Raw genomic sequence first — 16,775 nt, 5'->3', positions numbered from 1 at the left:
TCGCGGGATACAAAATGTTTTTTTTTTACGTGTACTTTATTCCTTCATTGGAAATAATTTAATTGAATTTACCGTTGCATGTTACAAATCTCTTCCATATTGATGGTAAAGTGATTTTACCGTATCATGTTGACCATCCTCTGCCATATTTTGACATTATTCTGCCTTGCTTTGATAACAATATAAAAGACCACTCATAGTAGGCATAACCCTCTGTATGGCTAAGGTGAAATAATTTGCTTTACTAATTTATAATTTTATATTTACTTTCACCTTTCTACCTGTCCATTTTGTGGGCAATGTATAGTCTACTTAACCTAACGTTATTTTTAATCACATCCACCGAGCTCGATAGCTGCAGTCGCTTAAGTGCGGCCAGTATCCAGTATTCGGGAGATAGTAGGTTCGAACCCCACTGTCGGCAGCCCTGAAAATGGTTTTCCGTGGTTTCCCATTTTCACACCAGGCAAATGCTGGGGCTGTACCTTAATTAAGGCCACGGCCGCTTCCTTCCAACTCCTAGCCCTTCCTTGTTCCATCGTCGCCATAAGACCTATCTGTGTAGGTGCGACGTAAAGCAAAAAAAAAAAAAAAAAAAAAAAAAACTCATCCATGTTACTCATATTGTTCACATCCAATCAAATTGATATTTTGACGTCGTCATGGTGTGAAAAACTGCATTTATCGTGCCCCAGTAGTCAAATCAAGCTGCATGTTGGGCATAGCCATTTATATCCACCCTTATATGAACCACATCTGTAATGCCCCAAGCTACTTAGCAGATCCGAAGGGATGCTCAGTCCACGGCATAAAAATACACCAACTTTTATTTAACCTTGGTTATAAGTGATAGGGGAACATATATCCTAACATTTATGGACCAGGCAGGGACACTAATACTGTAAATACTGATGGGGACAACGTAAGATGATGAAAACATTTATTATTGGAAATGCTCAGTAATATTAGAAATGTAGTCCTGTAACATTCTTGGTCTATTACGTCAGGTTTTGTTAACAACAGCTAAGTTTCAGTTGTCATGGGATGATGTTCAATTCTGCTTCTTTTTAAATATATTGCACATATTGCTACCCTAAGAAATTGTATTTTAGTTGCCATACGAATAACATACCTGCTATTATAGTTCACGGAACTGGAACAAAGGCTGTCAAAACATTTTACATATGCCAGCTCCTAGGAGATAAGGGTTATGACATATTCAGGGAGAGCCAAGAACGGACAAATGGGAGAATATATATAGTGACTCAGATTGAACATCAGTGAGATTCTATTGTTTCAGATAATGACACCTGTGTTCAGTCCCAGTTGTTCGCTCCTTGATGGTGACAGGAGTAAAGTGCAATACTTGGATCTCAGCATGGCAGTGATACGGAGTTCTGGTAAGTTATATATTCTACTAACAGAACGTACAATGTCATTAATGGGCTGATAGTTGTAGTCTCCTACTTCTGTTTGTACCACGGAAAACCATCTTCAGGGCTGCCGACAGTGGGGTTGGAACCCACTATCTCCTAGATGTATGCTTACAGCTGCGCACCCCTAACCGCACGGCGTACTCACCCGGTGGAAAGACATAAAAATGGGTATTACTTATTGAATAAAATTTGTATGACAATATAATTTGGATTACTTACGGCCGGTATTACAATGAGGGTTTAAACTGAGGATTGAGTTAAACTGTAACTTGACTTTAAACCGATGTTGAGTCTTATAATGGCCGGCCTAGTTTAAACTGAGGTGAAGAAGGAAATATACAATCTTGGTGGCAGTGACTTGCGAGAAAAGATGACTGTCGGTAATGTTTTGCAGTGACTTGCAAGAAAAGATCACTGTCGATAATGGTTTGATTACTTCTTGTAGGCAAAATGGTGGATAAAAGCAATAAACGTTGTCCTAATTTTACTAGTAGGGAAATAGAATTGCTTGTGCAATTAGTACAGAAATATTTATATAGTCCATGAAACAGTGGCCTTATGAATTCCTACGAAATCTCCCATTTTAATAAACATACTGCGGGAGGTATAAAACCTCAATGCTATTAGTAGCTGACTGAGAGTTTCTACAGCATAATTTCTGAAATAGAAGGAAGTTACTTTATTTCCTGAAATTTACACTTTTGACATTCAAACAGTTCAAAAAGTCATTTTTACATTCTTACGTTTTCGTTGCATGTTTTATTCTAGCACCAGTTTGCTGAAATAGGGTTATGACAGTCTGTTTTGTAAGCCTAAACCTATTAAAAAAAAAAAAAAAAATTCATTCCACATGTGAAAGTGACGCCTTTGGGTGTGGCGAACCCATCATAATAAAAGCCTATATGATAAGTGTACTGAAGCCTCGAAACATGCTAGGGTGTTCCCCACAAGCGACGTGCACTTCTTGTGATGCTGGGAGAAATGTGAGAAATGGGCGACCAGCAACCAAATTCATCAAGATAGCGACCATTATTGTAGTGACACTAATAGGGAAAGTGGAAGAAATTGTAGATTTTATGATTGACAAAGATACAGCATTGCTGGGAATCATTGAGACCAAATGGAAAGGAAAACGTGAGAGGAAACTAAAGAAAAGATGCACCTTATGCTGTAGTGGAGGTAGAGAAGCGAAAAATGGTGTAGGTCTCATAATTAGAAAGGACCTAAAGGAATACCTAGAATTGGTGGAAAACATAAATGACAGGTTGATTAAGGTCAGATTGAGACTTGAAACTGGTGTTACAGATATAATTCAAGGGTATGCTCCACAAACTGGAAATACAGATATGGATCTACAGGAATACCTTGAATATCTGGAAGGCCATATACAGGGCAAACAAGTTGTGATCATAGGAGACATGAGTGCCCAAGTAGGTCAGGAAATGAAAGGAGATGAAGAGATTATAGGTCCATTTGGATATGGGAAGAGAAACAAGGCTGGAGGTATTTTGGTAGACTTTTGTAGAAGAAATGAGCTATCATTGGTAACACATGATTTCAAAAGAAAAACAGAAGATAGGATATAGTTGGGATAACAAAATCAAAACTCTGTTGAATTACGTCTTGGTCAAGAAAGGGAACAGGAAAATGTTGGTAGACGTAACAGCCCTCCCAGGTGAATCTTTCGAAGGAGATCACAGAGTTTGTGATAGCTAAGTTAAAGATGGGAATGATACAAAAGATGACTGAGATTAGGCAGAGAAAGCTAAGGGTGTGGACATTGCAGGAGAAGGGTTCCAGACACACATTAAAACAAGTATACCTAAGGAGGACATCGGAAGGGTCGAAGAAGAATGGGCATACTTTAAAACAGTCATAGTGGAGTCTGCAGAAAAGACATGTGGAAGAGTATCAGGCAGGAAGAAAGACCAAGAAATGCCCTGGTGGAATGACAGGGTAAAATAATAGTTACAAGGAAGAAACAAGCTTGGAAAAGATGGCTGAGAAACAAAACAGAACGCAAAACAGAATACAGGCACTGCAAGAAGGAGTGCTCCAAGGTGGCTCAAGGAGAGAAAAAGAAATGCTGGCAATATTTCATTGAATCTCTGCAAGAAGATACAACCGGAAACAAAGATATTATTCCAGTGGGTTAAAAAGAAGAAAAACCCAGAAGGTGCTAACTTCATTAACCCATTCGCCTCACATTTAAATACCATAGGAGTTCACTAAGAAATCATATTTAAATACCGCTCTGCGGCCGTTGTCATCACACTATTATTTAGAAAATCATACAAAACCAACCAGTAAATATTCCTTTCTGAAAATTTGCATGCATGATAAAGAAGTAATAAACTTACCAATGCCGCTATTTTAGTACGTCTGCTGGGTGAGGTACACCTCAAAACATTCTTCTAAGTGAAGAGCTATGCCACACTTTTTGCACTGCCAGCAACTTTCGCTTCTTTTACCCCGGCTGTAGCACACAACACACCTTCTTGTGACTTTTGATTTCTTCTCTGTAGGGGGAATACGCATGGGAAAGTGGGCCCATGATTTAGCTTGTAATCTGGTTGGGGTGGTGCTCGCTGAAGGTCGACCTCGAACAGAGTACTCCGGCAACTGAACAGTCTCTAGTAGCTGCTGCGCAATGCTAGTTCGGAAGTCCGTGTAGCTCGTCTGTTGGCAGCGATCTTGTGATACACAGTGAAGGAATTGAAAATACACATATCTAGGAGGTAAAAGAATATTTTCCTATATCCTTTCACTGTGCGTCGCATGACGGGAAACAGAGTTGTAACCTGATCCTGAAGGTCAACACCACCCATCCCCTTCTGGTATTCAAGGCCACACTTGGGCTTTATCACTTCTTCCCTTGGGGTTTGTCCTCTCTTTTGCCTGAGTTTGCCTGTCCCTGTCATGTCAGCTAATTTGTGTTTAGTGGTGAGAAAGCAAACATCCTTGTTATCTTTCCACTTCACACACAACATACTGTTGGCAGCCCACGTCTCATACTCTTCACGTTTTAGTTTCTTCTTACTGATATCGAGAGGCATGTCTTTTCGGTTCTGTCTAACAGTTCCAATTACATTCATCTGCTTGTCGTGTAGCCTTTTGAATAAATCTGGGGAAGAATACCAGTTATCTAAAAACAATGTATGTCCTCGGCCTAACAAGGGTTCACACATGTTGAGCATGATGTTTGTACTCGCTGGCAGTTTTGGATCCGTTACATCATCACCTACATAAATTTTGAAAGACAGACAGTAGCCAGGACTTGATTCACAAATTTTGTAAATTTTTATTCCAAACCTAGAACGTTTAGACCTATTACACTGGACATATGAAAGGCGGCCTCTGAATTTCATTAGACTTTCATCTAGAGCAATGTCTTGTGAAGGTAAATATAATTCTGAAAATGTGGAGCAGAAATGTTGTATTATAGGCCTAATCTTTCTTAGTTTGTCACTACTATCGACTTGTTCATCGTCAGCAAAATGTAAAAATCGTGAAATTATAATAAATCTTCCCCTGCTCATGGTTTCACGAAAAATAGGAGTGTTTATACACCTGTTTTTACTCCAGTATAACTGTGTTCTTGACTTTCGCACTTGTGACATTAGTATAACTAACGCAAAATATGCCTTAATTTCGTCGGGTGTAGTCTCAAACCATTTGTCATCGTCATTCAACTTTTTTCTGTCAGGATTGCTCAACTGTTTTGCCGCATATGTATTTGTCTCGACAGATGTATTGTCAAACAAAGGGTTCATGTATTCACAAAAAACTGAGAGTTCAGATAGTGGCTGCGTATCAAACTTTTTCAATAAGTTTTCACTAACCCCACTGTATTCACTAAACTTATGTACAACAGGTTTATTGTCACTTTTTGTCCAGTTCCAGTCAGTCAAGTTAGTCTGTGCTGAGGTACGAGCTTGTTTCGAAAGACTCGGCACACTGTCGTTATTTGCTTCACTTTCCGTGTCATCAGAACTAGTATACACATCGCTAGTACTCAAACTAAGGACTTCAGGGTCTATTTCGTCATCACAAACATCACTGCCTTCAATATCACTCTCTAAAACACTATCTATTAGCTTTCGTATTCCTTCTTCATCAACACCAGCATATCTGCTTGACGCCATGATGGCAACTGACAAGAGCGAAATTATGTGAAAAAAGATTCTCTTATCTCTTGTTCCGGAAGTGTGCGAGAACCTGGTGAAAGGGAAAAAACCGAAGCCACATGTGTAAACTTCAGCTCAGAATGCATACAAGTGGCGTCTGTGGGTTATTGACTGAACTATATGGATTGATGTACAGCTGTGCATCGCCGCGAGCAGAGCTCATCATTTGATTCATATGCCACGAGTAACTATGACAAGCTAGGGTTGTCAAATGATGCGATTGGGTTAAAAATGAACAGGAGGAAGTGATGACACAGAAGCAGAATATATTGGAGAGGTGGGGAAAATACTTTGAACAGCTTTACAACGTGCAAAATACCTCGGTGCAAGGAGAAATCGAAGAACCAGCTGGAATTGAGGTCGTCACCATAGAAATGATAATAGCAGCAGGAGTAGTTGGTCTACAGTGGTTGTATAGACTCTTCAGAGTGATATGTAGAGAAAAGACTGTTCCAAAAGAGTGGACAAAAGGGGTCATTATACCAATTTTCAAGAAAGGAGACAGAAGCAATGTGAAAATTACAGAGGAGTGACACTGATCCCTCATACAGCTAAGATCCTTGAAAGAATCTTGGATAGAGTAATAAGAGACAGAGTAGAGGGAAAATTGGCAGAACACCAGTATGGATTCAGAAGAGGCAGGGCAGATGGAAAGGTATTGGGAATATGGAAAGGACACTAACGTTTCTAGATATTGAAAAGGCATATGACGGTGTCCCAAGGAATTTGGTATGGAAAACATTGACAGAGGCACAGATTGGGAATGAAACAATGCAGATGGTAATAGCATTGTATCAAAATTGCAAAAACTGTGTTAGAATCAAAGTGGGTCAAACTGAATGGTTCAGAGTTGAGACAGGCTTAAGACGGGGAAGCGTATAGTCTCCCTTACTCTTCATTATCATCATGGATAGAATTCTACATAATATCAAGGAGAAGATGATGGGCGAGCAAGTAAAGTCTATTTTCTTTGCTGATGACATTGTAGTTTGGGTAGATAATGAAGAAGAAATACAGACACAAGTTGATTTATGGAATGAGGAGAAATTTTGGAATGAAGATTAGTACTGGGAAAAGTAAGACTTCGATCATGACAAGAGGTAACATAAAATCCAGGGGAGTGATAAAAATAGGAAATGAACCTCTTGAAGTAGTGAAATATTTTAAATATTTCGGCAGCATGATATCACAAGATGGAAATTTGGATGGAGAAATTGATTTAAGAATACTGCAGTCTGCAAGTTTCTACCTGTGTGTGAGACACATTGTATGGAACAAAGATATGCCAATGAAGTGCAAGAAGATTTTATACTCATCCTTTTATTACCCTACATTGACATATGCTTCAGCAGCCTGGAAGTTTACTAAGCGGAACCAAAGTAAGATACAAGCAGCTGAAATGAGGTTCTTGAGGAGCATACAGGGAAAGACAAGATGAGATAGAATACGAAATGAGGAAATAAGGAGAAGCGTGGGAGTGTGTAAACTTCAAGAAGAGATTGATATATCAAAGCTAAAATAGTTTTTACATATGATGAGAATGCCAGGAGAGAGAATACCAAGGAGAACATTCATGGATATAGAGACTGAAAAGAGGCCTAGGGAACTTCCTAGAATGAGATGGAGCTCTTGTGGAGTGTATTGCAAATAGTTGATAGCAATAAAGTACTAGAAGAGGAATGGTGGAAAGATCAAGTAAGGTGGAGGGCTTTGGTACATTACCCTACCCAGAGAGAATCTGGAAAAGGGAATGGATGATGATGATGATAATGATGAAGATATGAAAGTGATGTCCCCATGCTCGGAAAACTTGTAGTGCCCATGGTCATTCAATAATTTGAACCACTTCTTCGTCATTGCTTAGTATTTCTTCAAACACCTCAAAAAAATCTTCGAGATCCATTCGTTCTGCCATGTTGTAAGGTTATGTATTCTTAAACTTCTGCTTAAATGGTAGATGAGTGGCAGTAAAATTAATCTCTGGTTAAACTTAAGATTAAGTTTTATAATACATAACTAACAGATAAACTGAAGTTTAAACTGAACCAACAGTTTAAACCTCTATTATTTTACTGGCTCTTAAAATATGTATGCGCAACGTATCTTGTGAGATAACTTAATGTAAAACATGTATTATGGACAGTACACATAAAATGATGAAATGACATTTAAAAAAAAAAAAAAAAAAAAAAAGAGTTGGCTCCTTCGAGCAAAATCTACGTCAATACTATTTTCGAAACAAATAGATTTCAGTGGAAGGGGCCAACAATCTCATTGTCGCACAGAAATACAGACTGCACTGCTTATCAACAGTACCTTTCTCTAGCTCCTTACAATCTATATTGCAAGGAGAATGTGATATACAAAGATACCTGAAACATTGCATCATTTCACAGTTAAGTGTTGGATGTTACCACCTAATCGATACTATGTATCTTTTAAAGTGCAGTATTATTTCTAAAATAGCATGGTTCACTGATGTGAAATATCACTATTGTTATCTTAAAATAGTTTTGTAGTTTAATATCACAGTTCAGTTTCACTACTGTTGTCATAAAATATTTCCATAATAAAACGGCCGTTAACCTGTTCAGTGGGTGATGCGTCGAGATCTACGGCTACAAGTAACTTGCATGGCGGGTGACGCGGATATATCCGTTGATTCTAATTACATATTTTTTCTCAGTTGCTGCCTGCAGACATTTTTTTTTTTCAGCAGCGTGTTATGAACGGGTCTGCTCTCTGATGTGAATATTTCCAACTGCGTTCTCCCAGTAGAAATGTCATCCACGAGTTGCAATATAAAGACCGCAGCTTACGCCCGGGCAAGAACGACCTAAAGCCTAATGGCCTTGTGTTGTAGTTCCAGCTCAGGGATGGCGAACCTATGCCGCGCGTGTCACTAGGTGAACATGTTAGTTTTTATATACGTCTTGTGCTACAGACTATACATATCTCATGGATTGTATAGTCTTAATGTATAACGCGTAAGAAATGAATATAGAAAATCTTGCCGTCATTCAGTGAGTGAAATTTGACTTCTGTGTGGTAGCCAGTAGCTCTAAATCATTCGTTGTGTGTAACTGTTTATTGAATGTCGTTTGTATACGGACCTCACAAACATGTTTCCGATGTCGAAAAAACAGAAATTTAACAAAGGTAGTGACCGGATTCTTCAAGAACTTTGGAAAAGGGAATTCGGAGTGATAGAAAGAAGTAATAAAGCTTTATGTTGCCGTCGCGTCCTGCACATTTAATGTAGGACTAAAGCGCCATTTCGAGATGAATCATTTAAATGTTCATTCCATGACAAATGAAGAAAGAAGAGAGATCATTTCACAGAAAATCGAGCAATACACGAAACAAACTAGTTCTTTTGTGTCATTGTGTCATCTTTCCGGCCAAGAAATAATATCAGTGCGGTAGTTTCCATCTGTCTCACTGCATATTAGAGAATGGGAAACCGCTGGTGGTGAGTTCTTGAAAGAGACTTTCTTATTGACGTCCGATACATTAATAGAAGACTTTCCTAACAAACAATGAATAATTAACAGAATTAAAGAAATGCCAGCCAGTCGAAATACTGTCAAGGGTAGATTAATAAGAATGAGTGAAGATGTTTCGGAGCAATTGAAAGCTGATTAGGATAACTCCCAGATGTATTCGGTATGTCTTGATGAAAGCATGTATGTGACCTTACAAGAAAGGATTGCTGTTTTTGTCTGATTTCCTTGTAGAAATGTGATGAGGGAGGAATTATTTAAATTGTTTAGTTTGCAAAATACGATAATAGGTAAAGATATAATGAAAGATGTGAAGCGAGAACTTGTATTAAAAATGGGGTTTGACTTTCAGAATATTGCCTCAAGTATGGTGAGTATTCATAATGGGTTGGTGCAATTTCTTAAAGAAAAAACACCCTATTTTACAGTTCCAGCGCATGTTACACCAGGAAGTCCCCGTATGTGCGAAAGAATGTATGCAGTCATTTGAAACAGTAGTCCCGGTGGTAACTAAAATTGTGAACTTCATACCTGCACGTGCTCTAAATAATCGCCAGTTCTTGAAAATCTTACACGAAGTGGAATCTAACAGTGGCGTACTTGTACAATAATGATCACTGGCCGAGTCGTCGGAAAGTACTCCAGAGGCTTGTCGAGCTCTTGGACGAAATGCGCTTCTTCATGGTAGAAAAGCACGAAGAATTCCCAGAACTCACGGACCCTATTTGGCTGTGTGAATGAATGTTTCTCCTAGATTTTACAGCAGTGTACAATGATATGAATAAGGAACTGCAAGGAAAGGGACATACTGCAGAAGCTGTAAATGACATGGGTACTAAATCAAATGTGAGAACAATATTTCACTTAGTCCATTAGCAATATCTGTATTTTAATTGTATCTAATAATAATGACAAAGTGTGTTACAATGGGAGCTTATTATATATATATATTTACAAGTAATGTTAGGTATTACCAAACTTACATACTTAAAAATGTATTTTTGATGTATTTGCAAAATGCAAACATGAAACATGCAATTAAATGAATTAAAAGATATATATAAAATAAATCACTAAATGAATAAATAACATATTATGAAACATAATTTAGAATTAAGACAGGAAGTCGGTTGAGGGGGGGGGGGGGGGTTGTAGCCATTCCTTAAAAGAAAATAACAAGTGGCACCGTAGATAGTTGAGAATAATAAACCAGACTTAATATGGTACACTAGCTGGAAAAGGTTCGCCATCCCTGTTCTAGCTCATGCCTATTCATCCCTTGGATGCAATAATATTGCTGTAGAAGGAATTTCTGGAGATTGATACTAAACAGACCTCTCGGATATCACATTAGAACTGTGACCTAATTTATTATCCTTAGTCTCTAGTTCTTCCTTTATGACTGCCGTGTGTGTTTACCATGAGTTACACAACATTTATTACACGCATGTGTTCCATTATACAGGCATAAATCATTATTTCCTTCCAAACTGCAGAGACTGGGGGTTATATTTGATTCTTTTTCTTGCCTTTTTTCCGCTAAAATGTCTAAAAGGAATTACTGGCCTTCAAGTTGAGGATTATTTACGGGCCATGATAAACAAAATGTTGGAATTTAGGGGGGAGGGTACTGATCTTAGTGAAGTAAAGTCTTCCAAAGTGGAATTTGTTAGTGACGGGAATTTACGTGGAACAAGTACTGCAGGCTCGAATAAACAGGGTTTAGGCCCAGCTGATGTGAATGTTCAGCAGTCTCAAAAGAGGCAACACGTGTTTGATTCTAGTTCAAGTGGTGATCATGTCAGTAACTGTGGTGACGATAATACTGATAATATTCCAACCAGTGCAACTTCATTAACTGGCTGAAAATGTTCAATGAAGCACCCCGCCTTGATCCAAAATTCCGTCATGGTATAAAGGGAGATATTCCAGAACATGGCTCATCAGACAAATCTTTATTCTCACAGAGGTGTCAACTATTATGGATTGTCCATAATTATTACGGATTTCACATCACAATTACGGACAGAGGGGAAATTATTTCAGAAAAGCTGACATTATCACAAAAAAATAATTTTCTACAGAAAGAAAGAAGGAAAAATGTTCAGTCCTTTTGAGCCTTTCTCCTAAATCGTCCTTGTTTCAATGCTTGTGATTTTGCAGTGATACTTATTTCAGTTGTGACTTCCTTTTGCTACCCATAAGCATTGTAAAATTCATTGTGAATGGAGGAGCTCAAGCGCTGCTCTTCTCTACTACAAATCCTTCAGTAATGTTGTATTTGCTGTGTTAAGTGTACCTGATAGTTGACAGAAAAATTGAGAAATAAGTCAGGTCTACATTAAGCACATCTGCACTGGAATCGCTTATGGTTCAGAAAACGAAAATGTCATCACAATTGGAAGGGTGCTTCAAGAAAAACTACACTGAAAAGTGGCTGCTGCATGAGAAACAAGCTACAAGGAATGTTTTATCACAGAACTAACAGTTTGTGTGCAAATGTTATTGTGTCATATGTTATACTTTTGGATAGATTGCTAGAGGAAAGGGCAAAAGGGGTGTCATTATGGAGAAGGAAGGAGCATGCTTTTGACTTGACTCAAAATTTTTCTCGGGGGGCGGAGGGCGATTACTGATAATCCATTTCAAAGTTTGACACCTGTTCTCAGCAGAAAATTGCAACTAAAATCTACTTTAGGAAGATGAAACGAAGGAGTCAAGATCTAGACTGGGTCCGGACAAATAAGAACGAAATAAAGCTTCTTGTGGGCATACTGCTGCTGCAGGGAGTTGTACAGAAACCTAAATTAGGACATTATATTTCTTGCAGTCTCTTGTTGACCATGCCTATTTCCTATGAGCTGATGACAGAGAAGAAAATTTTCCTCCACAGCTTTTTACATTTCCCTGACAATGTGACGTATAATGGACAAATTCCTCCCAAACTACACAAGATAAAGTCAATATTTGACCACCTGTTAGCAAAATTTTTGGAAGCTTATTCCCCTGATGGCAGAGTCTCAATTGATGAGAACATCTTATTATGGGGCTAGAGTGGAAACCAAGAAAAAGATAGTGTTTCGGAATGGAATCATAAAAATTATGTGATGTTGTGGCTGGGTATATAACATGATCTGCTTCAGTGTGTATAATAATGAACAGCTGTAAAACTGTGAAGACTGTAAATACTACCTGTAGTGTAGTGTAATATAGTCACTGTGTGTCACCTATGAACTGTAGGTATATCAACTGGATCTCTCAAAAGCAGTAACCAACATAACAGAAAATTTTGTATTATAATTTATTATTCAATTCTAAATCTTTTAAGTACATGTAAATTGTGAAAATCTAAAATTTACATGTCCAAAAATTTATTTCCAGGCAGAGATTGTTAGTAAACTGCCTAAAATATTTAGGTACAAGTTACTGTATAAACAAAAAGTAGAGCTTTGCTATGAGGAAGAAACAAGCTCTGTATCGCAGTGCGCAAGGACTTGGTACGTTCTTGCTCAGACTATTGAAAAATTAAAATAGGATCTTTCAACAATTGAATACACTATATTCAAGTATATATTATCTTCAATCGGGGAAATCGCTCCCCACATGGGATTGAGCCGGAGTGTACTGAGCTCCCCACTGAAGAGGTTAAAACTTGATGTGCACCATTTGATTACATATGAAATACAAATATATATAATGTTTTAAATGAATGCGTAGGGTATAATTGTAATTAATAGCCCACTTGCTAGATGTTGCTGTGTAGTTTGACTAAGAGGGAACATCCTTGGACTTCATGATGGCTGTTAATAACTCATGTGGATTGTAGAATATCAGGTTGTATCTTTTGCTATTAAAGTCGGAGAAGGAGGGGCTCTGGGCAGAAGAGACTGAAGAAAGTGCTTGCAGTGTTGATTAACAATCTTACCAAACCAATTAAGGGGATGGCGTCATTGTATAAAATGTTTGTTTTTCGCTTATTGAACTATATTGAACTTAGTGTGTGAAATATTCCTCAATGATATTGAGTTGGGTACCTTTTTGTGTAAATTTCAGGGTTTTTGCAGATGTTATTTAATATTCTAGAAGTTGTGTTTAAAGTCAGCCATGTGCTTACCCAGTGCGGAAATGCGATTATATTTTATAGCACTTGCATGTTCGATGTAATGGGTGTTGAAACTTAATTTTGAGCTATTTTGAGATTGCGTTTTTTGAGTAAGTTGGTAATATTGTATTATTGAAAGTAAAAGATGCATATTCATTTTAGGGTTTGTCTTCTTTAACTAAGCTACATTTCGGTTTGTGTTTGACTTAAAATAAAATAGTTTATGAATTCTCAATTATAATAGTTATTCTTAACTATTGTGTGAATTATATTTATCTTTTTGAGCTTTTCAGCAGATAATGGGATCTTAAAAGCTCTGTGGGCCATGCTGTAGTTTGCAGCTCTATTTTTTAACATTAGGGTGGGTGGAATTTTGCTTTATAGTGTTGAGGTTTATGATGGTTTTGTGTGAATGTTGTATGATGATCATTTAACGAGGGGCACGCAGCTGTGAGCTTGCATCCCGGGGATACTATGTTCGATCCCCACTTTCGGCAGGCCTGAAAACAGTTTTCTGTGGTTTCCCATTTTCACACCAGACAAATGCTGGGGCTGTACCTTAAAAGGCCACGGCCGCTTCCTTCCCACTCCTAAGGCCCTACCTATCCCATCATCGCCGTAAGACCTATCTGTCGGTGCGATGTAAAGCAAATTGAAAATACAAACTAGAAGTATCAAGGTTATTTAATGTGTGGTTTATTTCTTTTAGAAGTTTTGTGTTTATGTAGGGTGTGTAGTTGTTCTATGGAAGAATTTCCATTGGTGAAGCCTTAGTTTAGTATAGCAAAGACATAGTCTTCCAACCAAGAAAAAAAAACAACAAACAAAAACATAGTGTTTATTTTGTCGATTTTGGAGTCTTCCAAGTTGTCTAAGTAAATCTCTGCTAGGTATCCCTGTGGCTGGTGATCCTATGGGAAGTCCATGTTGCTGGTAGATATTATTGAAGCTGGAATAGTGGTTATTGAGGGCAAATTTTAATATATTTAGAAACTCTTCAATTTCTATTAACATTTCTTCAAATTGGTTTCGACTACTAAAGTTTTTGTGTGTTTTTATCTGAATTTTTGGATACATTTATGTAATGTTAAGTAATGTATGAAATTAGTGAATGTTAATGTTGAATTTCAAAGTTTTTAGTGATATAATAGAATTCTGTGGTACTTTTTACTGTTCTTTTTGAAAGTTTTTTTTTCTTTTTCGAAATTGTGGAATTTTGCAGGGCTGGGTCTAATGTTTATAATGGGTCTCATGAGAACATCAGCCTTGTAGATCTTAGGGTATGCTTTAGCTGTTAGAAGTCTAGGGTTCATTGCAATTAATTTAGAGGTTTCTTGTTTATTAAGAAGGATGTTAATGTTATTAAGCATCAATTAGTAGGATCATTTTTACTGATTTGGAATGTATCATCCAAAAAGAATTACTGAGTTTGGTTTAGGTATTTATTTTTGTCCATGATGACACTTGTGTTCACTTTGCCAGCTTTGGGTATTAATAGGTTGTTATTCCTGATTTTTTTAAAAAAATTCTTTAAGTTGTTTGTTATTAGTAGTATAGTTATTGTGTTTTTTAGAGACTATGAATATAATTACAGGAAACAAATTTGATTCTGGATCTGTATTGGCTATTATGTTATATAATTTGGAAAAAAACTAATATACTTGTTCCACCTAGTCAATACATACACGTTTATTTAAAATTCAGACTTGTAAAAAAAAAAACATATTACAACAACAGAACATGTTTCAGCCGCATTAGGCTAATCTTCAGCTGTCTACAAATAACTTTAAATTAATGTTTATGTATTAAAAATTGTGAAACATGAGTAAAATGTACATTCATTTGTTACACTTTTAAAATAAAGTGGGTGCATGGTGAAACATCATTAGATGGGTCACTTGATGTAATATGAAGTAGTCAGAATGAGCTGACATTGAACATCATCTTAGTATATTTTATTTTCCTTCTAGATTTCATATCATGTAACACGACCTGATGGCAGTTCATTTCCACTCAACTTGTGGCTGGCATTAAAGTTCATTTAATCTACATTTGTAAACTCTAACATGCTAGAAGGTTTTATTTGAAGTGTAACAAATATGTTAATATATTAACTGTCAATATTTTACGTGAAACTAATTTTAAGCAACAGACAAAATCTTTTTATTGCATCCGTCATTTATTATGCTGTTCAATGTCAGACTCTTTCACTTCATCATATTAAATCAAGCAACTCTTTCGTCTAATGATGGAAAGTTTTTCTAGACAGCTGAAGATGTCCTAATGCAGCCAAAATGTGTACTCTTGTTCTAATAAGATGTTTTTACAATCTTGAATTGTGAAGAAACTTGTATGCATTGACTAGGTGGAACAAAGTATACTAGGTTCTTGAACTTATACATATTGCACCCGCTCCCTACGCCATTGGGTTTCTGATGATATATCTACAATACTAATGTATTTCTAAAAGAGTTTACTGGCTTCAGTTGGTAATTAAGTTCAGCTGAGATAGATAGGTGATTATATTCTATAATGAAACAATTCAAAACAGTCACAGTGTTACTCAAATTGTCCTCACCATCTGGCATGACACCAAGTATTAACCACTGTCCTCGGGTACAAAAAAATACTGCGGTTTGTCTCTGGTTTACAGGGGGCGTTTCCAGCCACATAATTCCGTAATACGTCGTCACTTTAAATCTCAAATGACACTTTCTACACTTTAATACACATAACTTAATTCACTGGCTCATTTCAATGTGGCAACACATAATTCATTAACAAGGCCCTGAATATCTTTACCCACCACATGGGTTTTACATTTCCCACCAAGAGTCCCTGCTTCAATACCTTCTGTCAACATGGACTAACTCATTTACAGCTGACGCGACGGTTCTTTCTCTTCAGCTCACATAACACAGCAACTCGATAACCCATAAGGAACAAAAATATATGATCACAAAGCTTGTTGGTTATTTATAACGGGTTTAAAACCTAGACTATCGGCCAACATAATATCACTCCTACATGATAATCTAAACCCATCTTTACACCCAATTCTAAACAAATGCGGAATCAAATACTACCACCTCAATGAACACAAATGAAATGAGATTGGGATTGCTTGAGCCTATTCAGTTTATTTAACATCCTGTTCTTGGTTCATAATATATTAGAGTTTCTGATAGGTTTGCCACTGTAAGTCATCCCAATAGGTTTAGGGTAAGTCATGGGAAACTTCTAAGTGAGTTCTATACAATTGGTAACATGCATTATTTTCAAAAATTTTTTTTTTGAAAAGTACACCAATGAAATAGTACATAAACGTATTACAATGAGGTAAGTTGCCTTGTTTTCTACCATTAAAAAAATGTTCAAAAGTGCTTTTCCGCAAGGCGAGTGAAACGGCCTCTGACGTAAGCGGCGCGCTGTGACGTCACAATCCAGTACCGCATCTAGCTCTACCAGCCATTGTACATCAGCCGTTACTAAAAGCCAATTGTTTATTATTCGTGATCGCGAATAACTTCAAAATGACAGAAGAAAG

The 16,775-nt window shown here is 37.2% G+C and overlaps 1 protein-coding gene across 4 annotated transcripts in view; it reads left to right on the top strand.

The window, feature by feature from the left end:
* Positions 1 to 16,775, top strand: part of LOC136880908 (S-phase kinase-associated protein 2) — a 222,731-nt gene that overhangs the window by 132,593 nt on the left and 73,363 nt on the right. For all 4 annotated transcript variants that reach the window (XM_067153445.2, XM_067153439.2, XM_067153452.2 and 1 more), the window contains one exon: positions 1,301 to 1,400. In XM_067153445.2, the coding sequence (XP_067009546.1) occupies positions 1,301 to 1,400 (100 nt within the window). The remainder of the gene's footprint in view (positions 1 to 1,300; positions 1,401 to 16,775) is intronic.

The sequence above is a fragment of the Anabrus simplex genome, chromosome 1 (assembly GCF_040414725.1).
Source record: "Anabrus simplex isolate iqAnaSimp1 chromosome 1, ASM4041472v1, whole genome shotgun sequence".
NCBI classification, from domain to species: domain Eukaryota; kingdom Metazoa; phylum Arthropoda; class Insecta; order Orthoptera; family Tettigoniidae; genus Anabrus; species Anabrus simplex.
Note: the sequence above shows the minus strand (reverse complement) of the source record. Positions and strands in the feature narration are given on the sequence as shown.